Source organism: Gorilla gorilla, chromosome 15 (assembly GCF_029281585.2).
Source record: "Gorilla gorilla gorilla isolate KB3781 chromosome 15, NHGRI_mGorGor1-v2.1_pri, whole genome shotgun sequence".
NCBI lineage: Eukaryota > Metazoa > Chordata > Mammalia > Primates > Hominidae > Gorilla > Gorilla gorilla.
Window position 1 is genome coordinate 21,118,886 of NC_073239.2, and position 15,332 is coordinate 21,134,217.

At 42.5% G+C, this 15,332-nt stretch overlaps 2 protein-coding genes across 7 annotated transcripts in view; one reads left to right on the plus strand and one right to left on the minus strand.

The window, feature by feature from the left end:
- Positions 1-1,914, plus strand: part of RALGAPA1 (Ral GTPase activating protein catalytic subunit alpha 1) — a 274,207-nt gene extending 272,293 nt beyond the window's left edge. For 4 of the 6 annotated variants that reach the window (XM_055361294.2, XM_055361292.2, XM_055361296.2 and 1 more), the window contains one exon: positions 580-1,914. In XM_055361294.2, the coding sequence (XP_055217269.1) occupies positions 580-728 (149 nt within the window). In that variant the 3' untranslated portion in view covers positions 729-1,914. The remainder of the gene's footprint in view (positions 1-579) is intronic. The other 2 variants (XM_055361295.2, XM_063697698.1) reach the window with 2 other exon arrangements.
- A 1,205-nt stretch (positions 1,915-3,119) lies between these two features.
- On the minus strand, positions 3,120-6,207 carry INSM2 (INSM transcriptional repressor 2). The gene has a single exon (XM_004055084.5). It carries the CDS (start codon positions 6,000-6,002, stop codon positions 4,290-4,292), a length of 1,713 nt encoding a protein of 570 aa, XP_004055132.1. The 5' UTR covers positions 6,003-6,207; the 3' UTR covers positions 3,120-4,289.
- Between the last annotated feature and the right edge of the window lie 9,125 nt (positions 6,208-15,332).

Genomic DNA, 15,332 nt, shown 5'->3' on the forward strand with positions numbered 1-15,332 from the left:
CAAATTTATCTTGCTCCTTCTTAAAGCCGTCTTTAAATACCTAGCATGTATATGATCTCATAGTGCTGAGTTCCTTTTTTTGTTTTGTTTTGTTTATAAGGGCATCTAGTGAAACTGACTTCCTTTTTGAAACCCGTGGTTCCAAAACTGTTTGGAACTGTTTGGTGCTGTTTTTCAAGTTTGAGTAGTGAAGGCTCTTTTCTTGGTTGTACCCTGAATCCTAGAGATAGGAATTGGTCCTTCTCACCTGCTTCTTGACCCCTTCCCTGCATGCTGATGGTGCTTTGGATCCCTGTTCTTTCTGGCTCAAAGATTTTGCTTCCCACTGCTTTTTCCAGGGTTCTAGCCCTGGGAATGATGATTGGCGCTTTCTTGCTAATATAATGACATGAGCCACCAGATTGCTGGGTTTTAAATACATTAGTAGGCTATTGTAACAAGCAAGTTTGGGGCTTGCTTTTTCCCTCGAAAGATCTTATTAAGGGATGGGATCCTTGCTGCAGATTAGTAGCAGAAAGATTATTTCTCAGGGGATGAGAGGCTGGATAACTGTAGTAATGCACTTGCTGTTTCCTACAGGCTCCTACCCAGAGATTCTACCCAGTGAAACTCCCACAGCAACGCAGGTAGATGGGGCTGACCTGGCCTCTCCAATGTCTCCTCGAACTAGCAAAAGCCGCATGTCCATGAAGCTGCGTCGTTCCTCTGGCTCAGCCAATAAATCCTAAGGAGACAAGCAGCCCAGCAGTGATCAGCAGTAGCCACCTTAGCACGAACATAGGGTTAACCCTTTCAGGCCTTCATGTCTGCCATAACATGCATGTTTCTTCCTGTACATTTATTTGAGAAAACACTGGATTTAAATAATTTTAAATAATTTGTAGCTTAATATTAAAGATTTAAGTTATTTATTGTTTCATTTTTTTTCCCACAATCCAAGCTGCCATATTTTGAGGGCAGGGGGAGTTTTATTCTACACCCTTTACCTTCCTAGATAATTATGTCTAAGTAGTTTTATCTTTAATTTCATGGTTAACTGTGAGCCAAAATACAATTGGACAATTAGTCTCATTATTTATTGTGCCCCATTGCAACTTTATGGTTCAATAAATATATAATTTTTTACAAATGTAAGATTTTACATTTAAGCATTTGTAAAGTTACAGCAAAAGATGTACCTGTTAATACACAGAATGTGTACAGATTATTTGTTATGACAATAAAACACTCAAAATAAATGGTCTTTAGCATCTCAAATTCCAACTGAAATCATTTTAGTATTAACTCTTCTTCCCAAAGCAATGTCTCATTTCTTGGCTGTGCAGGTGATGCCATGTTATATCCAATAACTAGAAAAATCACTGTGCTGAACTTTTATGTTTAGCTTCCAAGTATTTTTCTAATGTTTTGCATTTCAAGTGGTATCACTGTTAAATGCCATTTGTTTTCAGATTGTGGCCTTTTATTATTGGCTGCTAGATCCTGGTGTTTCTATGTTCTTTTTTAAGTACCAAAAAGAAGATGGGGAAGAAAAGAAGGAAAATTTTCTGATATAAATATGTTGTTCAAATTATGAGTATTATTTAAAAAAGAAAAAGGAACATAACCCAGGAGTCTAAGTTAAATCTAATATTGTTAATACTGAACTTGCAGGTCCAGGTTGGTATACATTCCACCCTCTAGAAGTATTTTCTTACAGTAGATAAGCTGCTCACATTTTGTTTTGAACGGGCATCTCCTGAGGAAATGTAGCATGACATTGGTACTAACTGCATGTGTAAATACATCATACTGGCAAACCGTAAAATATAAATTATGTATCATCATTCATGTAGTATCTATAATTTGTAACAGTGGGGGGAAAAGATGACATGGTATTTAATAATACAATAAAAATATTCTTATCACTTCCTATCCATGAGTGTTGATTTGTCTTCTATGTTTCATATATTTTCAATAAGCAGGGCTATATGAGTAGTGAGGAGATTTAAAGCATGAACCTAGATTATCTTAACTAATCATCAAAAATAAACTTGAATTCCCTTTTCAAGATACATTCCAACTTATTTCTCACAGATCCTACCACAGTCGTTAAAAACACAGGAAATTTTCTGTCTTCATAAAGGCTGGCCAGAAATTCACCCAATGCAGTTGGTTAGATTGTTACTTTATCTCAGCTTCATGTTTTTGTTTTGTTTTGTTTTGCTTTTTGAGACAGAGTCTCGCTGTCACCCAGGCTGGCGCGATCTCGGCTCACTGCAACCTCCGCCTCCCAGGTTCAAGCAGTTCTCCTACCTCAGCCTCCTGAGTAGCTGGAACTATAGGCGTGTGCCACCACGCCCGGCTAATTTTTTTGTTTTTTTTTTTTTAGTAGAAACGGGGTTTCACCGTGTTAGCCAGGATGGTCTCGATCTCCTGACCTCGTGATCCGCCCACCTCGGCCTCCCAAAGTGCTGGGATTACAGCTTCATGTTTTTTTGATTCTTAAATTTTACTTTGTTTTATAATATACTTTCAGCAATAAAACTTTGTACTAACAAGTTTCTAAGACAATCTTTCAGAAATTCTGTGCACCCAATTTCATTTTCTTATAAATGAAAACTAAAAGTCCTATGTAAGCTGATGTAGAAGATAAACAAATGGATAGTCCTTGGGAAGAAGATTGAACAGTGTAGACAATTTCCTACAGCCAAGGTGAAGAATTACAAAGGAAAATCAGAGTAACTGCATACATGTTTCTAAAGTGCTATAAAAAATCTAATGGATTGATGATATATAACAATATGGAGTAAAAATACAAACCTGAAATAGTGAAATTAATTAGCACCATCAAAATACTTTTTTTCATCTTCAGGTAACACTGTTCACTAGCTTGAAATATATATATATATCTAAAATATGTTTTCGGTTGACATTTCTTGGGGGGGATGTCTTTTTTAGATTCAAAGACTAGTGCATATTCCTTGCCTTTTGCAGCTCAGTCTTTGCAGCCATACTTCAAAGGAAAATTTTTCATTGCATTCCTGCACCATCACATTCATTTGCAAAATATTTCCGTCTTTGTATTCTGTCCAAATGGGTCACTAACATTCTAAAACAGGATACCGACATTGGGGAGATAAGAAATGTGGCTTTGAAAATAGGCTGTGTTCAACAGGATTCTTAAGACAAACAGAACACAACAAAAGCACAGTCTATGTACATTTATTTGGTGGTAAGCATCTTACAAATACGGGCTTTCTGTCAGGCAGTGCTCAGCCAGTGTCCCAAACTGGCTAGTAGGGAATTAGTACAGAATGTACACTGAAATGGTTTTTTAAAAAAATCAAAAACAAGTTCCCGCTGAAAAGAAAATACTGAATATTGAGCAAATTGCCATTCAGTTCCTTAGTGGATTATAGGTGTTAACATCTTCCTTAAGCTGTACATATTTTCATAATGAATACACAGTATGACATTTACAGCAGAAGCATTAAACAATTTGGGTGAAACCCCATTAAAACAGTCAAACTTGAGGAAACGACTTCTGTATTTCCAAAAAGCCATTTAAAGAAAGGTTTGAAGTAGCTCTTCCTGAATACTGCCCACAAAATAGCTGAGGGTGAGAATTTTAGGGGGTGTCTCAACTCCAGTAAAGTAGCATCCTCCCCACCTCCAAACACCAACTTAAGAATGGACATGTACATATAATTGGGCAAAGGAAAGTTTACAGGGGAGATCCCCATGCACCCCAAAAGCAGCAAAAATCCTCTTACATTTTCTGCCAGGTCTTGAATCTCCTTAAGTTTGGCACCAATCACATAACTTTTAATTCACAGAATATACAGTGCAAAATATCTGACCCTATTGAGACAGAAGCTGTATAGGCGCCTGTGATGACAAGACAAAAAAAACACTGACTACCAAAGGGTAGCCAGAATCCTTTGTGGACATTGAGACACGCACGCATTCACCGCGACTTTCCATAGGAATTACAAATCATATAGGATTCGTTAGGGTCTCCAGAGTTTTAAGGGGAAAAATCCTATTTTAGTGGGGAAAGTGAGAAGGATTTAAAGCTGACAGTCTTTGATCTCAAGGTTTATACCATATACATACCTGCTCTAGAGAGGGATATTACATTTCACTGTCCGCTCCTCTGGTGGAACATTGACTACAGGGAGAATTTTAGAAGATTAAAACATAGGAAGGAATGAAAGTAAACTTGCAAGTTGAAGAAAGCCCCACAGAAATTCCCATGATCTGTTTCCTCTAAGGCCAACCTCGAAATCATCCTGGTCTCTCGTCCCTCAGCAGCCAGGCCGCAGTGGCATCTGCAGCAGCAGCACTTGCCGGCTTTCTGAGGGGTGGCACTTATTGATGTGCCGGGTCAGCCCCGGAGAGCTAAAAAAAGTGGACGGGCAGTGCTTGCACGAGAAAATTTGCTGGGCACTCCCGTCAGATGGCCCGCTAGGGCCCGACGTTTCGGGAGGAGCCCCCGCCAGAGCGGGCAGGAGCAGCTCCTCGCGGACAGCATGCCACAGCCGGTGCTTCTCCCTGATATCTGCTGTAGGGAAGTGCGCTCCGCACAATGGGCAAGCGAAGGCAAGTGGGGCACCGCGTTCGGAGCCAAAGCCCGGCGCTAGCGCACGGGCCGAGCCCGCCTCGTGAGTGCTCAGATGCTTGCGCAGATAGGCTTGGCGACGAAACTTTTTGTGGCAATATGGGCACACGAAAATCTCGGATCCCCTGCCACCACTGGTACTGCCCGGCACAGGTACCCGGCGCCCCAACACCCCCTCCGTGTAGGGGCCCGGAGGCAGCGGTGGCTCTGGATGCGTCAGCACCTGGAGGCCCTGCCTCGGGGCGCTGTCCGGGTGCTGATCCGCCCCGGAGCTGTCCCTGGCCTGCGGGTGCTGATCCGCAGTCCGCTCTATTCGGCTGTTCTCCTTTCCCTCCGCCAGAAAAGATGCAATGGCCCCGGAGTCCCGGGAGGACGAAGACGACGAAGAAGGCGGCTTCCCGTCGGCGGAGGAGACTGTGGCGGCGTTTGCAGCCGCAGGACGCGGCTTATGCCAGCGGCGATGGGAGGCCAGGTTCGCAGGACAGCTGAACACCTTGTCGCACTCAGGGCAGCGGTACTCTACGCGCACGATGCGGGAGCAGCGGTGCTGGGCCAGCGCGAAGGGGTCTGCGTACTGCTCCTTGCACAGCTGGCAGATGAACTCCCCCAGTGGCGTGCGGCTGCCCCCCAAGCCCCGAGACGGCGCTCCGGGCTCCTCCTCCTTGATCTTCAGGCCCAGGACAGGCGATGTGGTCACCTCATCGGCAAAGCTCAACTTCCTCATGGCCTTTGGCTTCTTGATTCCCGCGGCCGCGGGTGTAGACGCGCAGCCCGTGGGTGTCTTGCCGCGGCGCTCGCCGCCGGCCGCCCGCTTCAGACTCTGCAGGGCGGCCGAGAGGGGCGCAGGGTCCGGCTGAAGCGCGGGCTCTGGGAACGGCGCCCGAAGCGGCAGCAGAAACTGCTCCCCCGAGGTCGGTGCGACTGCTGGCGCCACCGAGCAGGAGAAAGAGGCCACGGCGGCGGCGCCCCCGGGGAAGGACTCGGCGGAGACGGGCGAGCTGAGGCAGCGCTCCAGGAACGCCCGACGCAGCTCTGCGCCTGCCGGCTTCGCTGGACTGGGGCTGGGGCTGGGGCTGGGGCTGGGGCTGGGCCCGGGACCTTCCCTGCCACCCGCCCGCCACTCCGCGCCTTCCCGCCCGCCCGTCCCCGGGCTCACCCCAGCCGCCCGACATGGCGACCCCGACTGTTCCCGGGCCGCCTCCGCCGTCAACCCCTTTCCTGGTTCCTCTCGGGTGGGGGGTGCCGCCCGCTCCGCGCCGGGCAAGGAGGCGCTGGGAGCCTCCTCCAAGAAGGGCGGCGCCCCCTGGGGCCCCAGCAGAGGGAAGACACGCTCCGCAAGGCGAACTCGGTACGAGCCGCCTGTCCGTTTAGTTCGCTTCACCAGGAATCCCCTTGGCATGGTGGAGTCGAGAGCGCTCTGGGACAAGAGGAAAGGGGGCGCCACGGGGACTGAGAGCCGACCAGCAGATGAACTAGAAGAGCTTCGCCGCGGCTGTCATGCCGGGGCTATCTTTATAGCTGAGACGCGGGCCGGGGTCCCGCCGGGCCGCCCCGGGCTGGCCCGGCCAATCAGGAGTGGGAGCGGGCGCCGGGGGCGGGGCTTTCTCCCGTCCCGATTCACTGGAGTAGACGAATCTGGCGGCGGCGGCGGCGCACGCCCAGCCCCGCCTCACAGCGCCGCGAACCTGCCCCTGTGGCCGGCTGGGTCCGCCTCCCCCTGCAGCCTCCCGGGCGAAGACGCCAGAAGGTAAGGTCCAGAGTGTGAGGGAGCTCGACACTCCCCGCCTTGGCTGCCTCCGCGGAGCGTCCCACTGGGGAGCCGGGCGAAAAGGCCATCTCACGACGCCCTCCGCTCGGGCCGGGACCCGGCTGCCCCCAACGCGAGGGCGTCTGGCTGAAAAGCTCCCGCCCTGCGCCGGACGGCCGAGCGGAAGGGGCGGTGGGCAGAAGGTGCGGCGGAGACCACGGGGTGGGTGTCCGGAAGGGAACCGGTGCACGTCCTCTGCGGGTATTGAGCTGATGAGAAGTGCGACCGAGCGGCCGGACAGCTGACTGCACCGCCCTGTGGCTGCTCTCGGCGGCGGGAGCACGTCCGCCCGCCGGTATCGATCGGGCCCGCGCGCGGCGGCGACACTCGAGAGTTCATCTCCGCAGAAGGGCTCTCAGCGCGGGAGAGCGTGCCTGCCCGCCGCCAGCCTCCGAGTCGGGACGCCCGAGCGCGGCTGGGTCCTGGGCCTCTGCGCTCTTAAGTGCTCCTGCTCGATGGGAGCAGGAGTAGGGAGAGGAAAGGAGGATCTCATTTTCCACTGTCCTCGCATGAAGTGGTTTCTCTGTTCACACTTTCCACTTGTACTACCCAGAGTATGACTTAATGCCTAACCGGCCTGTTTAGCATGGAGTAGATTGAGTGAGAAATGCCGGCGGAATCAGCATTACAGCTGCTTCCCCGTACACCACAAGTGATACTTTGCAAAAGGTATGCTGTAGAGCAAACTCAACAGATTTTCATCTGGCACCCTGCAATGCTCCCACCACTATTTTGAGAACTAGAAGAGGTTTGAAAGTGTTTAGTAGTAATTGAACTAGGCAACAATTAGACCATCTATGACAGATGTAAAGTGCCAAGATCCATAATATAGGTAAATAAAGTGTGAGAACAGGAAGGGGAAAGACTATGTGCACGAGTCTCCTTACTAAACCAAACTGGAGAAAAAGACTGACAGAGGTGTTTTAAAAGTATACGATAGCATAACAGATGTAGTCATCAATAAAACACATTGTCTTTCTTCAGTGAAGTATTTTTACAGGGAGAACATTATTTTGGGAAAGATTTGGAAGTAATTATATATTAATCATTGACTATGTTGTAGGCATTCTGCTTAAGTAATCTCTAATCTTCATACACACACACACAACATGTACACACACAAACCAAAAAGGAGATATTATTTCTCTCTTTTTTCAATGTGGTGATTGAGCCATTTAGTTAGACAATGGGTAAAAGCCAAGCAGAGCTCAGATTCGAACTTGTTCTGGCTAATTCCAAAGCCCAGACTCTTTCCACTACACCAATGGCTTCAAACTATTTTTTTCCTTAATCACATCCCACAATAATAAATGTGTTCTATAGTATATGCACACATGTAACTGAAACAAAAGTCTCACAAAATAATACTGTGGGTCCTAATCTATTTGTAAATTATGAAATCATACATTGAAATGTTTGCAGTGCATTCTCATATTTTTCATTCTATTGTATTTTGTTTCTTAAAAATAGCAGTCATAGAAAATACATTGATTTCATAATTTACAAATGGATTAGGACCCACAGTTTGAAAAACACTCATTATATTGTCTCATTAAATAGCATGAAATGATACAAAATTAAATAAACCTGATACTGCATAATCACAATATCTGAACCACTGTTTAAAATATTTGAGTCCTTTAGCAGTGTTGGTAAACTTAGTTTCCCAAATTGGTCATTTCTGACATGTCAGCTTGTATGTGACTTCTAACTCAAATTCTCAATTGTCCTTTCCTCCTCACGATCCATACATATTGTGTGGTGTGGAAAATCTGATGTAATAATTTTAATACTTTAAGATAACCCCTTTTCCAGAGAGAGAAAGGACTCTTCCCCAGGGGCATAGTACTTTGTAAGAATTGCTGTCAGATATTTTCTACCAGATCCGATAGTTCCAATAGCTCTCTCCTTCCCTTCCCAAGTGTAATTTAATAACATCCTTTCTGGAAATCATTGTAACAATTTACATCAGAAGCTTTAAAAAGTATGTATACATTTAATCTACCAATTCCTCCTTTAGTAAGTCATCCAAAAGAAGGGCAAAGATTTATGCACAAAGCTGTTTATCACAGTGTTATTTGTAATTATAAATAATCGGAAACCATCTTGAGTAAACTATAGTATAGCCGTGTTATAGATGATTATGTAGCTTTAAAAATGTAATGATAGAGACAAACATATATACCATAACTAAGCAAAAACAGCAGGCAGCAAAAGTTGCTTGTACAATAAAGAGCTCAGTTGTGAAAAAAACAAAATGCATATAAGACAGTGGAAGGAAATATGCCAAAATGTTGTTGGGATTGCCTCTAGTAAGTAGGAATTCAAATAGTCTTTTTTTAACTTTTTTGTTAAAATATTTTGCAATAATCGTATATTACTCTGATAATCAGGAAAAAAAATTGCAGAACTGCCTTAAATCCTTTCTGGAGTTAAATGTGGTACCCTTCCCCTAGGATACTAGCACACTGCAACATCAAATGGAGAACTGTACAGATAAGTAGCATTCTCCAGGGCCATCTGTTTGAAATCTGGCCCTAGACGAGAGTTGACAAGCCTCAATCATGCCACAGGCCTTCTAGTTGAAGAACACTTTTGGGAAAAGACTAAGGGTTAAAAGATAGAAAGGATTAAAATGTGGGGAAGAGAAAGAATTTAAATGCGTAATCGCCCCTTGGGTATAAACTTAGATGATCCTTCAAGATACAAACACTCTTTCTGTAGTTTCTCACTTAAAAATTACGATAAATAGGGCAGTGCCAAAGCAAGATTATAAAATCTTTGTTTTATTTAATATCTACCTCCTTTCTCTTCACAAAAAGATTAAACATTCAGGACCTTCATCTGCTCTCAGTTATACTTTGGTAAAAACTCATACGCACTGGATTATCTCTCAAGCTATTTACATTTTCTGCTTTCTCTAATTGCGGGATACATTTAATTTAAATTCAGAAATTTTGAGACAATAGAAATCGGAACATGTTTTGAAGAGAGAGGAGACTTCTTCTTGCCCTGAAATCAGTGTGTATAAGACAGGCTCAGATGACTAACCTGCTTTTTATCACTTGAATATCTGGGAGATTACTCAGAAGGAACTTTATTTCTTCTGTTTCTCTGCCCCCTCACCTCCACTTAGACATGTCCCTGTAAAAGGTTAACACCAGCTGCAGCTACTAGAGGCCCATTGTCCCTAGGAACTTGAAAGGCAAACAGTCTCTCACAAATCTAAAACCAAACTCTTGATTTCCTCTCCTAAACTTAATCCCCATCTCAGTTTTCCTCATCCCAGTAAATGGCACCTTCATTCAATTAGTTGCCTCAGCCAAAACCCAAAGACTTTGGGTTAAAGCTAAACACCCCATATTCAATCCATTAGCAGTTCTTATCAGCTCTATCTTCAAAGCATTTCCTGAATCTGAATCTTCTCAAATTCTCTACCACTGTTACTCTATTTGGTCTCTTGCTTCCATCCTTGCCTCCTTATAGTGTATACTTTATTCAGCAGCAAGATGTATCCTATTAGAATATAAATCTGATTCTTTCACTCTTTTGTTCAAAATCTTCAAGTGGCTTCCCAACACATTTAGAATAAAATCCAAAGCTCTGCTTGGTCCCTGGATATTCTTAAACCACATCTCCCACTACTCTTTTCCTCATTCAGTCTGCTCCATCTAAATGGACACCTTATTTTCCTCAAACATGACAAGCACACTTCCACCTCAAGGCTGTTTATTCTGCCAGAATGTTTTTTCTTCAGATATGCTCACATCTTGTTTCTTAACTTCATTTGTGGATCTTTACTCAAATAATACCACCTGAGAAAGATGTTCCCTGACCACCCAAACTAAAATAACAGCCCTAACCCACCATCGCCCTTCATCATTTTCTTCTTTTTCTCTACTGCCCGAAGGATATCTTCATCATTTTCTGTCCCTTTACTTTTTCTTCATAGCATTCATCACTATTTGCCACTGTATCATGTATTTGTTAATTGTCTGTTGTCTCTATAAAATCCAGGACGGTAGGTTCTTTGTTTTGTTCTCAGCTTCGTTTTCATCTGGTATCTAGATCAATGCCTGACATATATAAATGAATTGATGTCTAAAATCATAAGCTACCAGGTTCAAAAAAAAGTATCACAGTTTCTTGTTACTGCAACCCACAGGCCTGAAGCCCACCCTGACTGAGTACAAAAGAAAGTATACAAAGTCATAAGGAGTTCTAGATCCTAGGCATTTGGGAATCTTAGTCCAGACAAATGAAAGGAATAGGAAAGTCTTTCTTGTATCATATGCCCTTGGAAGTCTTTTCTTCCCACCTCAGCCACTTGACCCATGGCTTAGATCACCGCCATTTTCTTCCTCTGAAGCCATTACCTATAGGGAAAATAAACCCCAATTCATGACAGGAGCCTCTTATTTTAAGCTGTTTAGTACCCAGGATACTAGAAGAATGGGAGCAGAAAGAAGCGGTCAGCTACTTAGTAGGAAAGATAAGACTGGCAAGAGAAAACTACATGTTTAGGAAACAAGGAATTTTAGGCAAAAATAAGATGTACAGGATAGGATCCAGTTTATTGAGAAGTTCAATCTAGGACATTTAAAGGGAGGTTGTATAGGGTAGTTAGTTGAGGGCACAGGCTTTAAAGTTAGACAGTTTGAGTTCAGTAGCGTTCCAGCTCCACTACTAGCTGTTTAATCTTAAGCAATTTAGCCTTTTTAACCCTCAGTTTCCTCATCACAAATGGAAATAGAAATAATTATCTCACAGGGTACTTTGGGCATTACATGTTATTGTGTTTATAAAATACTTATCACAATGCATGGCACAGAGTGAGTCTTAAATGAAAAGAGGGTGTTATTAAGTGTCTGAGGTGAAGGAAGACTATTGACACTAATGGCAACCCTAAATTCTTCAGAAATAACAATAATTTCTTGTGTGACTGGCTGATATTTTATACCCAGTTATGATGCAAGACAGTAGTGATTATGCACACCATTTAATGTGCTCAAAATTAATTTTGTTTCATGTGGTTAAAACAAAATTCACAAAAGATGTAAAAGACAAAAGAAGGCAATGTAGTGTACTGGGTTATGCCCATGAGTTGGAGTCAGTCAGATCTGAGTTTGAATCTCGGCTCTGCCATTTTCTTATTGTGTGACTTAAACAGGCTGTTTAACCTCTCTGGCTTCAGTTTCTTGTCACATAGGCATGACAACACAGTACAGTATTTTCCATAAATGGGCCATCAGTCTATTATTTTTGTCCTAAGAGGGTGTAAGGAGTGGAGAAGCTGAGACTGGAAAGATCAACTGGGGCAAGATTGCAAAGCCCATTATAACCACACTAAATTGAGTGTGGATATTTTTAAGTGAAAGCTACTGCTTTTTTTAAAGCATTTAAATGATATAATCAAATATTTGCTTTGAAAAGATAACTATAATGGCTATGTTGGAGCAATGCAGCTGTGAGGCTGAGGGAAAGATGTGGAGAAGGTAAGAGAGTGGGATGAGACTTGAGGCGTGAAGCTCAGCTGAACAAATATTAAAACAGTTGATAGAAGATGAAGTGGGCCTAATTATTCAAATATTGAATAGATTTAAATAATTGACTGATACACTCTATAATTATACTTATCTATGTTTTCCTCCCTGTATTGAGCAGTAAAATAGATAATACACATTCTAAAAACTTGAAAGCAGAGGGAATTTATAACGACTTTCATTTGGTCATGAAAGACTGTTGAGATTGAAATTCACTTCCGGACGTATAAGCAATGGGAAAATAGTGAACTTGAACTAGAAGGAAAGGATTTTCAACAGCATAAGATGTCAAATAGAAGAGGCTTTTTAATTTCTTTATACTGGGTACATGATAGTTCTTTACTCTCAGCCATTCTCACATTCCAAATCACTAGCACTAACTCTTTGTCTTCTAAGACAGCTCTCTCATCAAACTATTTTAGCCACTTCTTTGGCTCAATATGTAATTCTAGTATATTGCAGACACTTAAACATTTGTCAATGTTGTACAAAGATAGCTTCCTAATATTATTAGAGACCCTTTGATAGGAATGCTTACCTCCCTACTTCCAGCCTTAAATGAGTAAGTATTTTCTGGAGCTGGCTCATTGCTAATAAAGAGTAGATTCGAATCCTAGCGCTGTCATTTACTAAAGAGGTGATCTTCGGCTGGGCGCGGTGGCTTATGCCTGTAATCCCAGTGCTTTGGGAGGCCGAGGTGGGCAGATCACCTGACGTCAGGAGTTCGAGACCAGCCTGGCCAACATGGTGAAACCCCATCTCTACAAAAAATACAAAAATTACCCAGGCCTGGTGGCACTTGCCTGTAATCCCAGCTACCCAGGAGGCTGAGGCAGGAGAATCACTTGAACTCAGGAGGCGGAGGTTGCAGTGAGTCGAGATCACGCCACTGCACTCCAGCCTGGACAACAGAGTGAGACTTCATCTCAAAAAAAAAAAAAAAAAAAAAAAGTGGAGGGTGATCTTAAAATTTTTGCTCAATCTCTCTGTGTCTTAGTTCTTTTCCCCACATTAGGCATAATAATACCGACATAATAGGATGAGAGTTAAATTAAAGGAGATAAACTAGTATCCTCTACAGAGCTGGCTCTTACCAAGTGCTCAACATTGGTGTGTTTGCATTGCTTGCAAACTTATAAGGGTAGAGCCTATCTAACCTGCTTTTATGTACACAAATAATGTGTTATATGTGTTCCAAATAAACACTTGGGAATAATGAAAATTGCTACCTGGCTGGAAGGGGAAAAAGCCATGTCAACTTTTATCTATATCTATATATTTATATTTAAGATTCCATTCACATGCTTGAAAAGAATGTATATTTTGCAGCTGTACATACCAAGTTTTATATTATGCCCACCCCTCCACATATATATGGTAATTTATGTTATTTCTCTTTATAGTCTCTCAACTTTTGCTATATAAAATCTTGAGACTTTCTCATAGTCTTAAGATTCATATGAATGAAAAACGATATCCGTTTGGTTAATTGAAACCTCTCATAAGTATAAAGTATCCCTCTTTATCTGTACTAATGCTTTCTGCCTTAAAGTGTTTTGTCTGATGTTTTCGTCTAGACATATCAGCTTTCTTTTCGTTGGTGTTTACAAGGTATGTATTTTTCTTTTAATTTCAACCTTTCTTTATTATTATGTTTCAAATGTGTCTCCTATTAGCGGTTGGATTTTTTTTAACAGTCAATCTTTAGCTTTTAACTGAACCATTTAGTCCTTTTACATTTCTTGCTACTATATTTAGAATTAAATATGCCATCTTCCAAAGTGCTTTCATTTGTCTGATCTATTACATTTCTTCTTCTCTCCTTTTTGTTCTCTTTTAGATGGATATCTGATTTTATATATCAAATCCTCCTCTTTACCAGTTTAAAATTATATTCTTTGTATTATTTTATTGATTACTTTTAAAATTATATTACACATTTTTAATTTGTCAAAATTTAATCATATAAGGAAGTCAGAACACTTGAACTCCATATATTCTTTCCTGATTTGTATGCTATTGTTGTGTATTTTAATTTTGTATTTTTGAAAGTCCACAAGACTATTATTATTGTTTTATACACTTAAACACTGGATTTACTTACACATTTTCCATTTTCTTTGCTCTTAATTCCTTGTATCTAAGACTTTTCATGTGAGATCATTCTCCTCCTACCTGAAATACATGCTTTAAAATTTCCTTCATTGTAGATTTGATAGTGGCAAAATATGTCTCCTCTAGTGTATCTCAAATGTCATTATTTTATGGCAACTGTTTTGTTTCAGCACATTGAAAATAATATTCCACTGTCTCTTCTTTCCCATTTTTACTAGTGGAAAGTCAGCTGTTAGTATATTAGGACTCTTTGGAAAGTAATTTTCTTTTCTCTGGATTCTTTTTTTTGTTTGTTTGTTTTTTTCTTTTTTTTGAGATGGAGTTTTGCTCTTGTCGCCCAGGCTGGAGTGCGGGGGCATCTCAGCTCACTGCAACCTGCGCCTCCTGGGTTCAAGTGATTGTCGTGCCTCAGCCTCCTGAGTAGCTGGGATTACAGGCACCCACGACCAGCTAATTTTTGTATTTTTAGTAGAGACAAGGTTTCGCCGTGTTGGCCCGGCTGGTCTTGAACTCTTAACCTCAGGTGATCCGCCTGCCTCAGCCTCCCAAAATGCTAGGATTACAGGCATGAGCCACCACACCTGGCCTAGGTTATTTTAATATTTGTTTTTAGTCTTCAGTCTTAAGAAGTTTCACTTTAGTACACTTAGGTATGAATTTCTTCTCGTTTATTATTCTTTCAGTTTGTAAGACTTGTTAAAATCAGTGCTTTGGGCCGGGCGCGGTGGCTCACGCCTGTAATCCCAGCAGTTTGGGAGGCCAAGGCAGGCAGATCATGAGGTCATGAGATCGAGACCATCCTGGCTAACACGATGAAACCCCGTCTCTACTAAAAATACAAAAAATTAGCTGAGCGTGGTGGCAGGTGCCTGTAGTCCCAGCTACTCGGGAAGTTGAGGCAGGAGAATGGCGTGAACCCACTGCAAGCAGGAGCTTGCAGTGAGCCAAGATCGCACCACTGCACTCCAGCCTGGGCGACAGAGCGAGACTCTATCTCAAAAAAAAAAAAAAAAAAAAATCAGTGCTTTGAAGTAATGTCAGTTTGAAAAATCCTCAGCAGTTAACTTTTCAGATAATTGCTTCTATTTTATCTTATCTTTTTTTCTCCTTCTAGAACCCTGGCCAAACCCATGTTAGACATTCTCACTGTACCTTCTGTGTCTTTTTCCTTCTTATATATATTTTTTTCTTTTCTTTTCTTGCCTCTGGAATATTTCTTCCGATGTTCTTCAGGTTTACTAAATCTTGAAGTATGTCTAATGTA